At 34.6% G+C, this 16,873-nt stretch overlaps 1 protein-coding gene across 3 annotated transcripts; it reads left to right on the top strand.

Annotated features, from left to right (window-relative positions):
• The first annotated feature begins 5,325 nt into the window (after positions 1-5,325).
• LOC115447874 lies at positions 5,326-16,605 on the top strand. Of its 3 annotated transcripts, none has more exons than XM_030175134.2 (3): positions 5,326-5,394; positions 12,521-12,630; positions 13,311-16,605. In XM_030175134.2, exons 2-3 carry the CDS (start codon positions 12,531-12,533, stop codon positions 16,169-16,171), a joined length of 2,961 nt encoding a protein of 986 aa, XP_030030994.2. In that variant the 5' UTR covers positions 5,326-5,394; positions 12,521-12,530; the 3' UTR covers positions 16,172-16,605. The 3 variants fall into 3 exon arrangements, with proteins under 3 accessions (XP_030030994.2, XP_030030993.2, XP_030030992.2); XM_030175133.2 differs by lacking the exon at positions 5,326-5,394 and adding an exon at positions 5,714-5,799; XM_030175132.2 differs by lacking the exon at positions 5,326-5,394 and adding an exon at positions 10,160-10,320.
• Positions 16,606-16,873: the final 268 nt, after the last annotated feature.

Genomic DNA, 16,873 nt, shown 5'->3' with positions numbered 1-16,873 from the left:
GTCATCATCAGCCCGTTGTAGTTGTAGCTGGACATACGGCTCTCCCAAGATACGCCACAGAGCCCGGCCTGCTGCTTCATATGTACATCCAGTCACTGCCGGCCCTCTTGTGTAAGGCGTTTAATTTATGTTTTTGTTTTTTTTTTTGTTTAGGATTATATTTGTAACGGCTGGACGCTTTTGAGCGACGATTTAGTAAGTAAAAGTATTTTTGTACACCAATCTAGTCAATGAATTGTTCCGGCAAAAAGGTTTTGTGCGGGAGTTCCGCGAGGTTAAGCTGAATTCGGGCTGTTACTAATATTTACGGGTCATCACGGCCCTTGTTCTTCGTTTTTTTTTTACCTGCACCGCAAGTAACCCCTTTGATGATGATTAACCCTTGGCAGTTGACACAATAGGTTAGGTGACAACTTTTCTTTAAATACATTTATCAAATATATATTACATCCAAAAGAAAGGAAGAAACCGGACAAAGTATTTTCAAAAACCACGCTATAATAAATAAGTTATAAAGCTTTGAAATTTGGTGGAAAGGGAAGCTGTCACATTATAGTAATATTAAACTGTGACGTCACCCAGTGCGACCGGCCATAACGCTGCGTGAGTGAGAAAAGGACAGCACGATATTCCCACCATGCCCCCACTTTTACTCACACCAATATTTCAAATATAAATAACTACTTTATTTTTCAATCAACTTTGATACTGATTTCATAAAAGAATTTCGTTTTCATATTATTTTCTGTTCCATATAAAATAATAAACTTAATCAAACATAGGAAACTACCCTATTATGCCGTCTGTTGGAACCGGATATATATGTAATAGAAAGATGAATCCTGGCAGGGTCGCCATGTAATGGAAGGTTTGCATATATATATTGAGACGTGTTTATGGTTTCAGGTTCTTTATTGTACTGCTGTCATTATACTAACTTATTACAATACGTTACATAGCTTATATACTAAGTACACACACTACATATACAGGCTGATCCCGGAACGCGAAACACTTGCGTGGGTCACTATGACGGGTTTAAAAAAGGCTAAACTTATCCCCCCTTATTCATAAACGTTATTTATCTAAGGACGGACCATTGCTGTGATAAAAGTCTGTTTCTCAGTGCTGACGGCATGGCAGTCTTCGCAGTGCGTAACATAGGGGCGTTGTGATTGGCTAATATTGAGATACAACTTGAATCTAATTGGTTGTCTGATAAACAAAGCTGAACAAAAAGCAAGCTGTCAGATAAACAAAGCTAAGAAACAGACTTGTTATCACAGCAATGCTCCGTCCTTATTTAAATAACGTCTATGCATAAGGGGGTTTATCTTTCTATTGTATTGAAGAAATATTAAATAACAATCGATTTGAATATTTCCTTGTACCATTTTGAAACGTCCATATTTTTTTTATTGCTAGTTTGGACCACTGATGTTAAAAGAACAACATGTTTCGACTTGCGCTTGACATTTTTTGCTCGCATTCTTTCAATAACAACTTAGGGTATTTCTCACGTTCATAAATCGTTAAGAATTATGGCCTGAAGGACGGTTATACAAAGCTCCATTTAAAAATCATTGCATTATTGAAAAAAAGATGCATTAATAACTATAAATCAGCTGAGAAGGATAAATAAGAAAAGAATATTCTGTGACTACATTTGAGAAATCTAAACAACTTAATGGCATAATAAGATAACGAACTATTTGTTAATAATTGGCAGATAACAATAATATAGTTTACATAGTTTATTCTCTTAGTAGGTATTAATCTCTATAACTATAAAATATATAAAAATGAATAGGTATCTATTTCCCTTGGTCATCGCCTCACGCGTGATCGGGTGGAACAATTTCGCTAATTCTTTTTTGTTCAGTTAATTACTGTCAGAAGGTTCTTATGAAATAAAAAAAAATTAAGTTCAGCGGAACATTAGAAAATTTAAGAACACTTAACAGCAATATTAATTCTACATAACTGTCTGTTGTTTGAAATAACTGTCAGCGGTTGACTGAATGCGCGCTGCAATTTGAAAATATCGTTTAACACAGATGGATCGGTTAATAATTCAATATTCATAGTTAAGACAGGACAACGTCTGTCAGGTCAGCTAGTAGAGAATAAATAACATATGCATATCACACAAAGACGCACACACACACACACACATATACACGCACATGCCTATTTTGCCTGAAAGGAATGTGTAGGGCCGCAACTGGTGTACCCACTTTCTTATGTATGTATTAATGTCTAATGATGTGACAGAGGGAAAATCGCTATATCGGACATATATTCCAGACTCTGGACTGATACTGAGAAATAATATCAATTTGAAATCAATACAAATAAACCTCTTAGTATTTGACCTTGTGTTACATATAAATACAATTGTTTTTGCATTTTAATCTCTTCCACCTAAATTATAAATAAATTCTAGGAAATTCTTAAAACTCATACAATAGTTATACATTGTTTATTAATTAGGTTAGTGAAATATTCGTTAGCCTTAAAACTAGCCAGTGTTCATAATAAAATGCGTTCTTTGATGTTTACCGCTGTCATTTAAATGACGTTCCAAGAAATATGTCCGCCATGTTCATTGAAAAAAAAATAACAATAGGATTTACATATTAGCCTTAAAACTGAACAATACGTACACGCATTGTTAGCCCTACCTAGGGATTAAATCTAAAAACTGTAGTTCCACGAACTCAGTACACCACCATCTAATGAAGCCAGTTTCGTCTCGTTTACTTCTTATCTCTGTCGTCTAATAATAATAACAAAAACAGTCCTGTATTATATAGGGCAGTGGTTCTCAAACTTTTTAAATGGCGGAACCCTTTTGGGAAGCAAAATACTAATAGTGTATTTTTTATTAATCAACATAATAAAAGTACAATGTAACAGTTACTAATTATTATTGAGAGAGGTGTTTTGATTTTTTTTTCTAAATTCTTGCGGAACCCCGACAGAGGTATCACGGAACCCCAGGGTTCCGCGGAACACACTTAGAGTATAGCTGATATAGGGTAATTTTCACATTGCGTTACTACATAAAACCACATACTCGTCTTCACCTTTGCTGACATTGTGCCAAAAATCATCCTTTAATAACTAATACTTTTACGAAAAATCCTAGTTTTAGTTTTATGACTTTTTGATTATTTTCTAGTTTAATTCGAATATGGCGTGTATGTCGGTGTATTTCTGACTGAAAGTATGATGTTACCACTGCAACGAATTCTCTTAGAGTAGTAGTGGTAGTTTTAGGGCGCATAAAATTAAAATTACATATTATTAATATTTATTTTGTTCGAAACTTACACTTTTTTATTTTACATCTACGGGTCAAGTAACTTATTGTAAATTGTTATTTTCGAGTAAATAAGTAGGTGGTTTCATGTAGCAACGCGATGTCATAATGACCCTGTATACAGTCCCACTGCTGAGGACGGGTTTCTTTAATTACTGAGAGTGATTAGGCCTTAGTCCAGCACGCTAGCCTAATGCGGGTTAGCAAACTTCATATACCTTTGAAATTCTTATGGAAAATTCTCAGGTATGTAGATTCCTCACGATGTTTTCCTTCACCGTTAAAGCAAGCGATAATGCACAAAGAATACACACATAACTCTAGAAAAAAAATTGACTTTAGTCTTTTGTAATTTGAAGATTAATTTCTATTGTTACTTTTTATGGCTAGCGGTGCTTGAAATCAGATAAAGAGTAACTTATTTCGTAATTTAAATATGAAGAATAATCTCTTTGAATATAATGCATATTAATAAAATAAATCCAATAGGATTTATCCTCCTCAGGTGTCCTTTTTATTGGTCACAATTCTTCTTTATCAAATTTGTGTACAAATACATGTTTTTTAAAGTTTAAATTTGTGTGATTTGCCAGTATTCAATGCTGAGATTTTTTTTATCGTAAATGTATATAGTTTTGTGCTTCTTAATTATCAGAATTATAGTGTGGAATATATATGTGTTGGATTTAATACTTCAGTCGTTCGTACTGACAACTTGGGCAGCAGATTTATTACCACCATTGTTATTATTGAAATATACGTTATCACCTGTAGTTTAATGACGATTGCGGACTGTGAAGGTTTAAATCTGACAATTAACCGACTTAAAAAAAGGAGGATATAAAATCGACGCGAATTTTTTTATGTTTGTTACTTCAGAACTCGGTCATTTTGTTTTTTATAGACTATTGACGGATTTACATCATAAAACATAAGGTACGGACAACGGCTTGGATCGCTACAGTTGTTCAGGGACTTTTATAGCGGGAAAGATTATCACATGGGCGAAGCCGTGAGTAACACCTAGTCAAATTTCATAAAAACACGAAATGATATATCGCAAACTAATTCAACGTGTTTGATTTCGCACTGGATGAAAACTCCGTTCACAAACACTTCGTAAGTGAAGTTATGCTTCTGCCGACCTCATCACTGACATAAGCGTGACGGTATAATTTCCCCTTCGTTTTCGACTTGTCACCCGCAGAGAGCAACGTCTTACTTTTTGTTTTCGCTTAAGACTCAGGTAGGCTCTTACTCTTTTTTTGTAAGAATATTACACTTTCTTTATTTGAACTTGTGTTTATTATCGCCCGCTTGGCTTAGTGGTACACGGGCTTGTGGGTTGAGAGTGGGTTCGATTTCAGGATAGGGCACTTTGTGTGGTCTTTTATAACTTTATTAACTAGAGATTGGGTCCCCAATTAAATTTAAGAATAAGTATACAGTTAATCGTAAATGTAACCGAAATAATTTCAGGTGTGTGAAAAGTTATGGTATTTCACCAGATAAGAGTTGGGTGGTGGGTAGCAGAAGAGAATGAAGAAGTACTGAGTACTGTTTCTCGGCTAAGTTTAGTGGCAGCGTGTAGAATGTTCACTGGGACGTCCAGGATTCGGTTTTGAAGTCGAGCACTAATGTATGTGGGCTTTTTACCTGGGTTTGGACTTCCGAGAATTTCGTGATCAGGGGACGCTCCCAACACCCTCAAATCTTTTTCAAAACACGCACAAAAAGATTACACAATGGAGTAGCAAAGACAAGAGACAGAGAATTTCTATATGGCTCATCCTTTGTTAATTATTTCAAGAATTTACTTTTATTATTATTACTTTACCCGAGTTATTGTAGCTGAACAATATTTTTGAACATCAATCAATAAGAACAATGCTTGCTGTTTTACGACCCTGGAGTGTTCACAAAAGGATTTTAGATTTGTAAGGTTCTGTTTAACCGTTAGGTCAGTATAAAGAGGTTGTTCGAATAATATTGCTCAGTATTCCATGTTGTGCTTTACACGATAAACGATCTCTGGTTATAGTGAAGTGTTAAGTTTACAAATTATGGATGTAAGTAAATCTTATCTATATACATAGAAATGAATCCCTATTTCCCTTGGTCACGCCGAAGCTGTCGCTACAAAATGTGACACGAGATGATTTTTAGTATGATTTATTTCATGCACAAATAGCGCTTGTATACTCGGTACGTGAAGTACATAACTCATTAATTATCCAAGTATCTACGTGAGATTATATGCGACGTCGCTACGAACGTCCTTGATAATTTTGAATTTATTTCGTTTTTGTTTACGGTCGACAGAGACTATAAAGCGGTGCGCTTTTTAAAAATATAAACGGACTTTAAGTTTCGACTTCAGTTGTGTGTGGACTGTTGAAGTTATAGGGACTCCGGTTCTGGAATTTTTAATGTGGATGTTAAATGTGATGATTAGTGAAATTTAAAGTAAGCAGGTTAGTGTTGTACAGCTGTTCAATCCGCCTCTAATGTCAATCTTCGATCTGATACCGAGAATGGACCAATCAAAATAGATTTGTAAGCATGTCAAAAACCTTTGTTCTGACTGTTCCATTTTTGAAATAAATCAAAATAACGATTGGAATCATTTATTGATTAGGTTAGTAGACTAGGGATGTGGTGATAGACTGCCGGTAAACAGATGTATTTTTAATTTGATTTTATTTTATTTCTATAACTTTTTTAAAAAATCTATTTACGGATTTTTTTTATAATTTTACAAATATTTTGACTGGAAAGGAAATGCATGATTAGAATTAATTCGTTATGGGCTTCTTGAAAAATATCAAATTTTATAAAGTAAATGATTTGTCTGAAGTATTTGAGTTAGGAAACCAAAATATATTTATTTTACTACCCCTAGCAGGAATTTACACAGTATATAGTATTAGTATAGAATAGGTTTATATTACATATATGCAATGTTTATGTAATGGGTTGTAGTGAGACATGAGAGAATTTTTGGTCTGTTTTATTTCATGTATAAATGGTGTTTATATACCAAGATGGTACGTGACGTTCGTGGCATGACTGATCTAAGTACGTGGAATTATGTGCGACGTTGTCGTCACACCGTGGTCCTCTGCTGACCCTTCGGAGATAAAGGCATGATGTTTGTTTGTTTTCGTTTGCACTTTTGGGTAGATCTTGGGTTCGATATTTTGCATTTTTATTTACTTAGTAGAGAATTAGAGGGCGAAGAGTAGAACATTCCGATGCTTGTGATAGGTCCTGAGTTTGATTTCAGATATTAGACTTTAAATCTCGTGTGGGTTGTAGAGTACGAAACTGAATTTTAAGCGCTTAGCATACGGTCCAAATTAGTATGGCGTAAAACCTAAAGCGCGTAGCTCGAAAATAATTGAAATTCAACGTTACGTGCTTTCGTATTCTGTACATATTGTTGCGTGCGTTGCCATACAAGTTTCAGCCGTAAAGAAACGACTATAAGTTTGATTTTCAATAATCTCTTGTGAAACATTTGAATTGCATACTTTAAATAGTTTTTAACACCATGTCTTGTATTACCCTAATATTGATTTCCCGAAGCATTTTTGTCAACAATAAGTACCGGTAATATTATAATCATTGTTACGATTCTAATAACCACCTATTTCTACAACCAAGGAGCATCGTACTAAACTGAAACAATGAATGGATAAGCAAGTTTATAGGAATTTAGTATTTTTTATATTGCATAGACTGGGTCACTTGATGCTATCTCTACCGTTTATAAACATTCACAATGTGAGGATCGTAAATAACCTTAAAGCAATGCAGTAGGGTTGATTCTTCTCGATCAAATTTCGGCCACGGCGGCGAATCAAAACGGAAATCAGTCAAGTACGTAGGAAATATGTGCTCAAGTGTGTGCGCAATATACAGGTGCACTCTCTGTGCCTTCATTCTCATAGTCCGGTGAGACGGCAGTCCGACATGAGCGGAGAGAGATCAGGCGCAGGACCAACGGCTTTCCATGCTTTCAGGGATACAGGATATTTGGGGGGTGATTTGGGCTTTCGGATAACTCACTCACTATATTAAACAGGCTGTTAGTTCATATAGTTTTTCCGTTTTAAAAATTTGTGGCAGATGAGCTGCCTAGCCTGATAAATAGGCGAACGATAGTACTACCCACAAACAGTTACATTACGACCTATTCTAACCGAAATAAAAAAAAAATCATAATTGTTAATTCCAAAGCAATGTGAGGCACTGCATTGTGTTCTTGAGATATCCACTGTCATGACTAGTATTCTAAATTTTTGCCTGGATGAATCAGCCTTCCTTTAGCCCCTGTTCAAAGGGATGATGCGAACAAAGAGACCGGTGTCCTCTGTACCCCCTTTGCAGGTTTGTTTGCCTGCTCTATCATAATAGCCATCTTTGATGTCAACGGAACTCTTAAACGTAGGAGAAAGTGTCGAGTTACTGGATATTTCGCCCGTAAGTAAACTGTCGTATCTAAAAAATAGTGATTGTCACTTTTTAACGTTTCGTTATATAGGATCATTTTGACATCGGTTACAAACAGCACTTTACTATAAGTTACTTGAGCCGATGAAAAATAAAAAAGTGTAAGTTCGAACAAAATAAATATTAATAAAAAGTCATTTTAAATTTACGACCCCTAAAGCCATTACTACTGCTCTGAGGGAATTCGTTGCAATGACACCATACTTTCAGTCAGATATACACCCACGCATACGGATTATTTGTATTAAACTACAAAAATCAGAAAACTAAAACCAGGATTTTTGGTGAAAATATTTATTATTAACGATCGATTTTTGAGATAATGTCAGCAAAGGTGAAGACGAGTATATGGTTTAATTTAGTAACGCAATGTTAAAATGACCCTGTATATGTCCTGTTTACTACCAAACCCATTAAAAATCTTCATTTATTAACTTTTTTAGTGGGTTTGGAACTGAGTTAGTAAATAGAGAAAGCTGAGGGCATATTACAGTACATAGATAACGTAACGCTATAAAAGTGTAAATCACAATTTCAGATACGGTAGTTTACTTAGGAGCCATCGATTTGTCTGCAGGAACATAGGAATAGAATGTTAGCTTCTACTAAAACCAGTTGCAAATGCCATGGTTTTCGAGGGGGCAGTCAAAGGCGATTCTGGTCGATTACATGGTTAACTAGATTATCTTATCGTTCTTAGTGCTGTTTATCAACAAAATGCATTTATTATTTACGTAGATGTGTGAAACCTAGATAGGAAGTTCGTTTAACGTACTATCCAAATCATAAAAAAATTGCGCGTCTTTGACTTACTGCCCTCTTAATTACCACGGCAGAATAACTAAGCAAACTTAGCTAGGCGTATCTCGCATACTAGGTGAGGTAGTTATATATCCTGCCTTTGACATTCCTCTTTCGATTAACACGGCAGAATAACTAAGCAAACTTAGCTAGGCGTATCTCGCATACTAGGTGAGGTAGTTATATATCCTGCCATTGACATTCCTCTTTCGATTAACACGGCAGAATAACTAAGCAAACTTAGCTAGGCGTATCTCGCATACTAGGTGAGGTAGTTATATATCCTGCCATTGACATTCCTCTTTCGATTAACACGGCAGAATAACTAAGCAAACTTAGCTAGGCGTATCTCGCATACTAGGTGAGGTAGTTATATATCCTGCCATTGACATTCCTCTTTCGATTAACACGTCAGAATAACTAAGCGAAGTTAGCTAGGCGTATACTAGGTGAGGTAGTTATATATATGTGTTTGGTTCTTGGTTACATACTTGGTAAGCTTGTAACGCTTTAATGATTTCATATGTTCACGGAAAATATATCAAAATAAAAGTAGTTTTCGGATTTATCGCGGTTGTTTGTATTTTTTTTTCATGTTTCGAAGACAGCCTTGGTCACGGGGCTGAGATGTTGACTATCCGAAAAGTCTGTGCAAATATCTATCTACATTATAAATAGGAAAACTATCTTTTTTTTTTATGCTTTTAATGATGAATTTTAAGCTAATGTCCAGGGGTTACTTATGTTATTTCGCAAGTCATTATTTCAGTTTAAACGGTAGCGGTTTTTATCCATTTTTGGGATAGATAGAAAAAAAATATTGTTATTGTTTATATTATTTAAATGGCGCGGTAGTTAAATGGAATTCCGTTGGCATGCTTCGCGTACTCTTTCTATGGAATATTTACATAAAACAAAACACATCTTGTCTCTAATCAAGAAAAAAAAACAGCACCACTTCCTGTTTGTTATCAAGAAAAAAATATTGTTTATTGACACTTTTAATCGCAACTTTGCAATTATCTTGTTGCGTAACGTTACGTGGATACACGAAGGGCCCCTATATTTTATAAGTTAAATAGATTATGGATTTTTATGTGCATGGCAAAGTTACGCTAATACACTGGTAAGAGGAGTTATTAGACAGAGCAACTATCGACGAGCGATTATGCCTCGCCAGCCGGCATAATTATGTTGATCCTAGAACGTGACACTTACGGGGGCCACTATAGCTGAATTCCGGACTGAATTTAATATTCTCTTTCTCTCTATATTATGTTTATAATACTTTTTTATAACTAAACTTCATCTAGGCCATATCGAAACTCTTTCTGCGTATTCGGCAGTAACTATAAAACCTTCTTTATTAATACAAAAAAAAAAAACAATACAAGGCATGTGTTACTACGTGCAAAGTAAAATGAATTTTATTATTACAACGAAATGATTTAAATTACATTGGATACACTAACGATAGAACTCCAAGCGTCAACATGCGGTTCCAATTTCAAATTCAGCATAAGTCGTGTTCTAAGATTGCAAATATTTTTTCATTGTCAGTTTGAGGATTGTGATTTAGTGCCCCCATGTTTTAATATTAGTTCGTGTTATGAGCTGATGTTAAGAAGACGTGTTGTTTATTTGCATTGCGTTTGCTTTCGCTTACTACATAATAAAATGTAAGTTCTTTTTTCTTTCCGGTATTATTTGTGCCTTTTATTGTTTTTGTTTGATGCTAGTATTTCAACACAATTTTAGGCATAGATCTGTGTATTTTCAATTTACATATTATAGGTACTCCTAAAATCAAATAGTTTATTGATTTCTACTCTTTTTTTTCATTATGTGAAAGATTTGTTTATGACACATTTTATTATAATTTTCACGATATCGCTGTAAATCGAATTTGCATATGCATGTGGTTAAAAACTAGAAAACATTAGCCGGTTTTTAGATGCGAGAAGAACTGGAATCCATAAAGTTTTTATTCCTAATAAAAATAATACTACTCTCGTTATACGGAATTATTCTGCTTTTTAAAATTAAAATAACAATATAATTGTAACCTTAAAACAGTCATATAACGAAGAAATGGATTGTTTATCTGTTAACGGATACATTACACCTACATATTAAAAAAACACGTGTTGCTGTATCATAATATTGTTTGTTCTATTTGCAATATGCTGAAATGACAAAAAATATGTGCATTAAATGAATAAATAATAAGCTTGGACTTTTTCATGAGTACTTTAACGTACACAAGGAGGTTGAAAACACTAACTAGCTCTTATAGTATTTATACATATTTTGTACTCAGTACAAATGTATATAAATATATTTGAGTTATTTTTACCTAATATAGTTTTTATATGGCGTATTTTTCATTCAAATATATGTTAATTAAACGACGGAAACTAGGTATATATCCATTTCTTTTTTTACTAATTTATAAAAAAAAATACCAAACAATAGCCACGATTTTAATGCTTTATCTATCGTTGGAAATAAGTTCTTTATATAACCCATAGGATAAAAATAGAGCTCAAACGTTGAGCCTTGCTCCGCGCGTCTGCCTCGACGCGTGTCCATTATGCGTGACCTACTTCGTGCCCTCGTCAGAGGGAGTCCCTCCGTTCCCTCCGCAATCTGATTACCGCTCGACCAGCCTCCGGGGCCGCCGGCATCGGTTCGGCTGTACGAAATGTCCCAGATAGTGGTAGTTTATTATCTAGTCTTAAGTTTTGCCTGATATATATTAGAGAGACTTTTTTGTTTGATAAAATGAGAAGCTATGGGCCTGGTGTAAGTGAAATGCACTCGGGAATTATAATTGTGTAGAATTATGGAATCCTTTCACTGTAACCAAAGATTTCTGATCATAAGCTCTCAATGTACCTATTCGATTATATTCAGACGTATCCTGCCACTGTTTTTCTAAATCGTATACCTATACCTATGCCATTTGTGTTTAGTTTTGTTGAACTTGAATGCCATCGAGACTTCAGAGTACCTGTGTCGCGTGTTTCCGATTACACCCGAAGCTACCCGAGTCACATCGAATGCGCAAGCGACTAGCCGAAATGAGAATTGCAGTCGGATTTTCGTCGCGGCGGATAAGGGTCGCTTCTTGATGTCGCCAATTGCTTCCTAATACTGAACAGTCGTTTATTCTGTTCTTTAATTTCTCTATTTGCGTTCCTGTGCTATCCCTTGTTTGAGTTATCTTAAGGTACCGCTTCTACTTTTGTTCCTAGTGTGAATTCAAAAAAAAACTTCTTAATCAGGTATTCTTGATAGAGTGATAGTGGTTGTTGCGATGGTGATACATGGAAAGTTGTCGCCATTGTCAGTCTTCTCGGTTATATTCTCAAGTAATACTCCCTTTTTGTCGGTCACTAGCGCTGCTTGTACACGCTGTCATGGAGAACTGTATTGCCATTTTGATCGAATAAGTTCAGCGAATGGGGGATCTGCCTCTCGTTCTTTTTCATTTTGCCTGTCCTTGGGCCACCAGTTTTTCAATAGAGTTTTCATTTCTGAAAAAGAAACAGCTGCTAAGTAAAATTTTACTGTTCTCTGTTTCACGCTGACTCACTTGCATTAAACGTATACACTTTAGTATTTTTTTGTCTTTTGACCGATATATTAAATCTTAAAATGGATATTTAGTCCAGTAATTATATTGGTTATATATTTAAAACAAAAACTACTACTACTACTTAGATGTAGTATAATCAAAGACCTACCATTACCTAATTCGGGTATTACTCGCTTAAGAAGAGGTTTTAGGCATTGTGCATTGTGATGGTAAACAGATTTATTAATCCAACTTTGCGACGTTGTTTCCAATGTATTTACATATATATTTCTTTGCAGTTGAAACGGCATGAACGCGTGTGTTGAGGAGTATGACGAAGACATCCACGACGATCTTATTAAGCTTTGCTTTAAATTACCTCACAGTGATTCGTGCTGTTATTTAGGAAGTAAGTACATTGTATAAAGTTATTCATTACTTTTGATTAGTTATTGGTTTAGTTAATGATGATGTGGCAACTGTGACTACTCTGGATTCAATCTCTAGTAAAGATGAAAAATATAAGTTTAAAAAAGTGAATTGTTCAAGAAGTGCCCCATAATAAGAACAGATTCGTCGAACTATAAGTGCGTCAATGTAGTTATTTTACCTCTTTCGCACTATACCTTCAAATCATTGTTATAGTTACATTTGATAGGATACGAAGATTAACGAGTCAAGCTAGTTATTGAAAGTCCGGCATGACCTTTGCATTAGATCTGATCACATACAATTCTTATCGGGTTCTACCGGAACCATTTGGTCTGAAGAATAACAAATGTTTTTCATTATCGTTAAATCCTTTGCTTTTGTTACACGTATTCTGCAGTAAGTTGTGCATGTTTATAATTTATTATTGAACTGGTGTATAGGAAAATATTTTAAACTCGACGAAAATATTGTAAGGTATCACAAATATATTCCATATATTCCATTCTGTTTCCCTCCTCTAATTTAAGGCAAGCATGGTATGGTCCATTAGAGGGTAGAAACTTTAGATAGAAATTGTAGGAACAATAGCATTTAAGGTGTATAATATAAATTACTAATTCACAACTATTATAACTAATGTAATTCTTTTGATTCCAGGTTCTATGCACAAAAACGTTACCAATATGCCGGGTAAGACGCAGATCGAGACCATTGATCTCACAGGCACAAATGACCCCGTAAATATTAAAATGCCCAAGCCATTGTCAACAAAAAATGACGTCTGTTATCAAATAAAACAATTAGCCATTGAAATCGTCGATTTCAAAAAGTTTCCTTGGTACTACAAGAAATATATAAAATATTATAACAAAACAGAAGATATTAACAGTACAAATAGAATAGTTGTTTGTGAAGATAATAACAATACTAATGATATGTGTATGAAAATAAAATATGACAATAATAAAGGACAATGGAAAGTACAAGAAGGAAATAAGGATACCTCATCACACATAAAAGATAGAGTAGTGTCTAAAACGAAATTTCATAGAAATTTAAATAAAATTGACTTTAAAAGAAATAAGGGTCTAGTGGGTTTGACTATCACTCAAAAATTCATTACGGAAGACATTGTAGTCAAGAAAGAAGAAGAAGAAAGCTCTAGTTTAGATAAACTTAATGATGAAACAGACGTAGTCATTATAGATAATCTACTGAATACAAATGGATTGTCTAATAAAATTGATAAGGAAACAAAAGAGACAAGCGATGAAATAGTAGTGATAGAAAATTCTGGAGAATCAATTGCTTCAAAATGTGAAAATAATAAAATTATTGAAACATTCAAAAGAAATGATGATTTAAACAAATCACAACCTACCAAAATAATAAAAAAATCTAGTAGAGATGTAAGCAATTTAAAGGCAACTCCACGAAAGAATAATATAAATTTAATTGATGAAACAAGTTGTCGTGATACTTACACAAAACCTGTAATTAATTTTCCTTCTAGTGAAAAGCCTTTAGAAATTCAAATTACAACTAAAAATAAGCAAACAAACATTCTTTATATTACTAAGCGCGACTCCGAAACAGTCGCAAGACAACAAAAGAAAGATAAGAAAGAACGAAAACAGTTTGCTGAAGATAAAACTCGAGAACCTAAAAGCAATATTGATAAAATAGAATCAAACAAAAAAAGGCATGCACCAACTATTAAAAAAATATTCGATACTATCAAAGTCCGAAAAGATATATTTAATGAAGTTAAGTCATTATCTGAACGTGAAGTCGCTGTGATAGACAGTGCTTCAAAACAACTTCAGAATATTAACAAATTTAATGATAAAGCAACGAAGTTACCTTCAAAACATAAACTGAAAAGTGTAAACATAGAAGGGGCTAAATATAATGAGCCTAAGCCATTAGACATGCCGATATTAACTGAAGAAAATTATGAAACATCTGAAGTACCTTCCATTCGTCGGACGTCTTTTAAAGATAGTATAGTTTTTGAAAACGATGTAAGTAGCATTGAAGAAATCCCTTGCAAGGAAACTTCTGGAAAAAAAATTGCAAAATCCTCAAACCAGCAACCTCTAGAGAAAAATAGTTTAGAAGTATTGAAGAGTCCTCAAGCCAATAATTCTACTTCAAGTATTGCAGAACTTGCTTCTACTACTCCTGCTACTGTTGTATCTACTGTTGCAAATATAATACCCGTTATAAGCTACGTGAATTCAGGTGTTTCGAAGCCTAGGGTTAAGTATACACCAGTGACCAAAGATTATGCTATCCCAACGAACACGAAAGCGGCTTCAAATCAAGGCACGCATGCCAGGTTTTCTCAATCTTTTTTAAGTTACTCATCACCAGCAGCTGTTAATAGCCCGGGACATAACGCTCAAAACAGAAGTATGGTCCAACTATTGACTGCTCCGCAAAGGCCTCCTAATATGGGTACGACACAACATCGCCTACCCCTACAACAAATGCCAAATTACAGTGTTCCACCATCACCTTATCCGTCCAATTATCCTATTTTACCTTCATATGAGGCAGCAGTTGCTAACATACATTTACCAACTGGGCACCGAACGTTTGGGAATAACGTTGGTGACCGGAATTTAAATTATCATTACATGAACCCTGGTCATGGTGCGCCGCTCCCGCATCTCCCCCCGCAGCAAGCTCCTCAGTGGCAACCGAACACGAATTTCAATCAAACCCAGCCTTTACAATACCAAATTAATTTACAAACCCCTAATTGTTCAAGCGCTGGTTGGAATAACGGATATGTGAGGGGAATTAATAATGTCGCTTCATCAGCTCCGTGTATGGCTACAAATACTGCTACAGGAAACCAAAGAGTTCATTTTGATATTCTTAGAGCACATACTCAACCTGAACCAACAAACGGAAAACCGAGTAAAAGTAATGCACCTAAGACGCCCATACGAAAAAATACTGATAAACACAGTCAAGCCTCATTAGAGCAAGTCAATGGAATTGCTATTAATAACAATTCTAAAAAAACATCAAAGAGGCCTTATGAATACGGCGTACATGAAGTAAATAGACAACATTCATTGCTGGAAAAAGAACTGACAAAAAGGCCTAAAACAGCCCCTTTAATCAGCGAAGATGCGAGGACGTTAAAATCAAGTGAATATTCACCGCCAATTTTACCAATACCGACGAACGAAATGGTGTTATCAAATTTCTTCATTTCAACGCAGCCGTCCAACGCACAAGAAAATACACCGAGAGATGCCAAAAATGCCACAAGTAAAACGCCAACGGAACCAATGGACAAGTCTAGAAAGATATCTATAGAAGACTATAAAAAGCGGGTTTGTAAAAACGACAGCGCAGATGTATACAATTCAGCGGTCAGAGCGGGTGACAATACAAAAGGCACTGGACACGAGCCAAATGCCGCTGCTAAGAAATCGAAATATGGCAATTATTTAGAACAGGATCTCGGATACAGTTCTGATACTACGGTGAAGTTGTGAAAAATTGGCTTGAATATTTAGTGCTTTTATCAAGGAATTTTAAAGTAAATTAAGTAACCAGTTTTGTTGCCTTAGCCGCTGATGTTTCAATGATCAGATGTTAAATAAATTATATTCTGCCATATTAAAAATGCGGCAATTCTTGTCAATTTTTTTGTTACAATTGTCATATTTTATTTGATCATGTTTTATCGAACAACATATTTTATCTGATGATTGAAAAATCAGTTCTAAAGCGAAAATTTTAAATGTCGGAGATTGGTAAGTCAGTGATTAGATGTTTATCAGATTTGAGTGAGATCTACGATGAGAATTATTTTATATGTTCAAAGATGTACAGAATATTGTTTGATTTTAAATCGCAATATAATTTAATTTTCTGTTGAATCTTTTTAATGTTAAGTGGCTATGTTCTTATTAAAAGAATTAAAACATGTGCTATATTAAGATTTTTTATTTTATTTACTGCGTATATTCTTTTTATGAGTAAATCAACTCATGGGTTTCAAAATCTCATTATTAAAGATAAATATGAACCTTTCCCGTTAGAAAAATTTGGTGTTTATTTCATATAAAATCTCTCAGAATCAAAAAATATTCGATTTTGAAGTTTAGCTTGAAATCTCGTAGCACGACGCCGCGCTGCATCTTGATAAATACCTCATATTCGTATTGTGTAACAAGTTCGGAATATAGTGCTAA

Source organism: Manduca sexta, chromosome 8, assembly GCF_014839805.1.
Source record: "Manduca sexta isolate Smith_Timp_Sample1 chromosome 8, JHU_Msex_v1.0, whole genome shotgun sequence".
In the NCBI taxonomy this organism is placed as follows: Eukaryota; Metazoa; Arthropoda; class Insecta; order Lepidoptera; family Sphingidae; genus Manduca; species Manduca sexta.
This window is presented reverse-complemented; position numbering and strand designations above follow the sequence as displayed.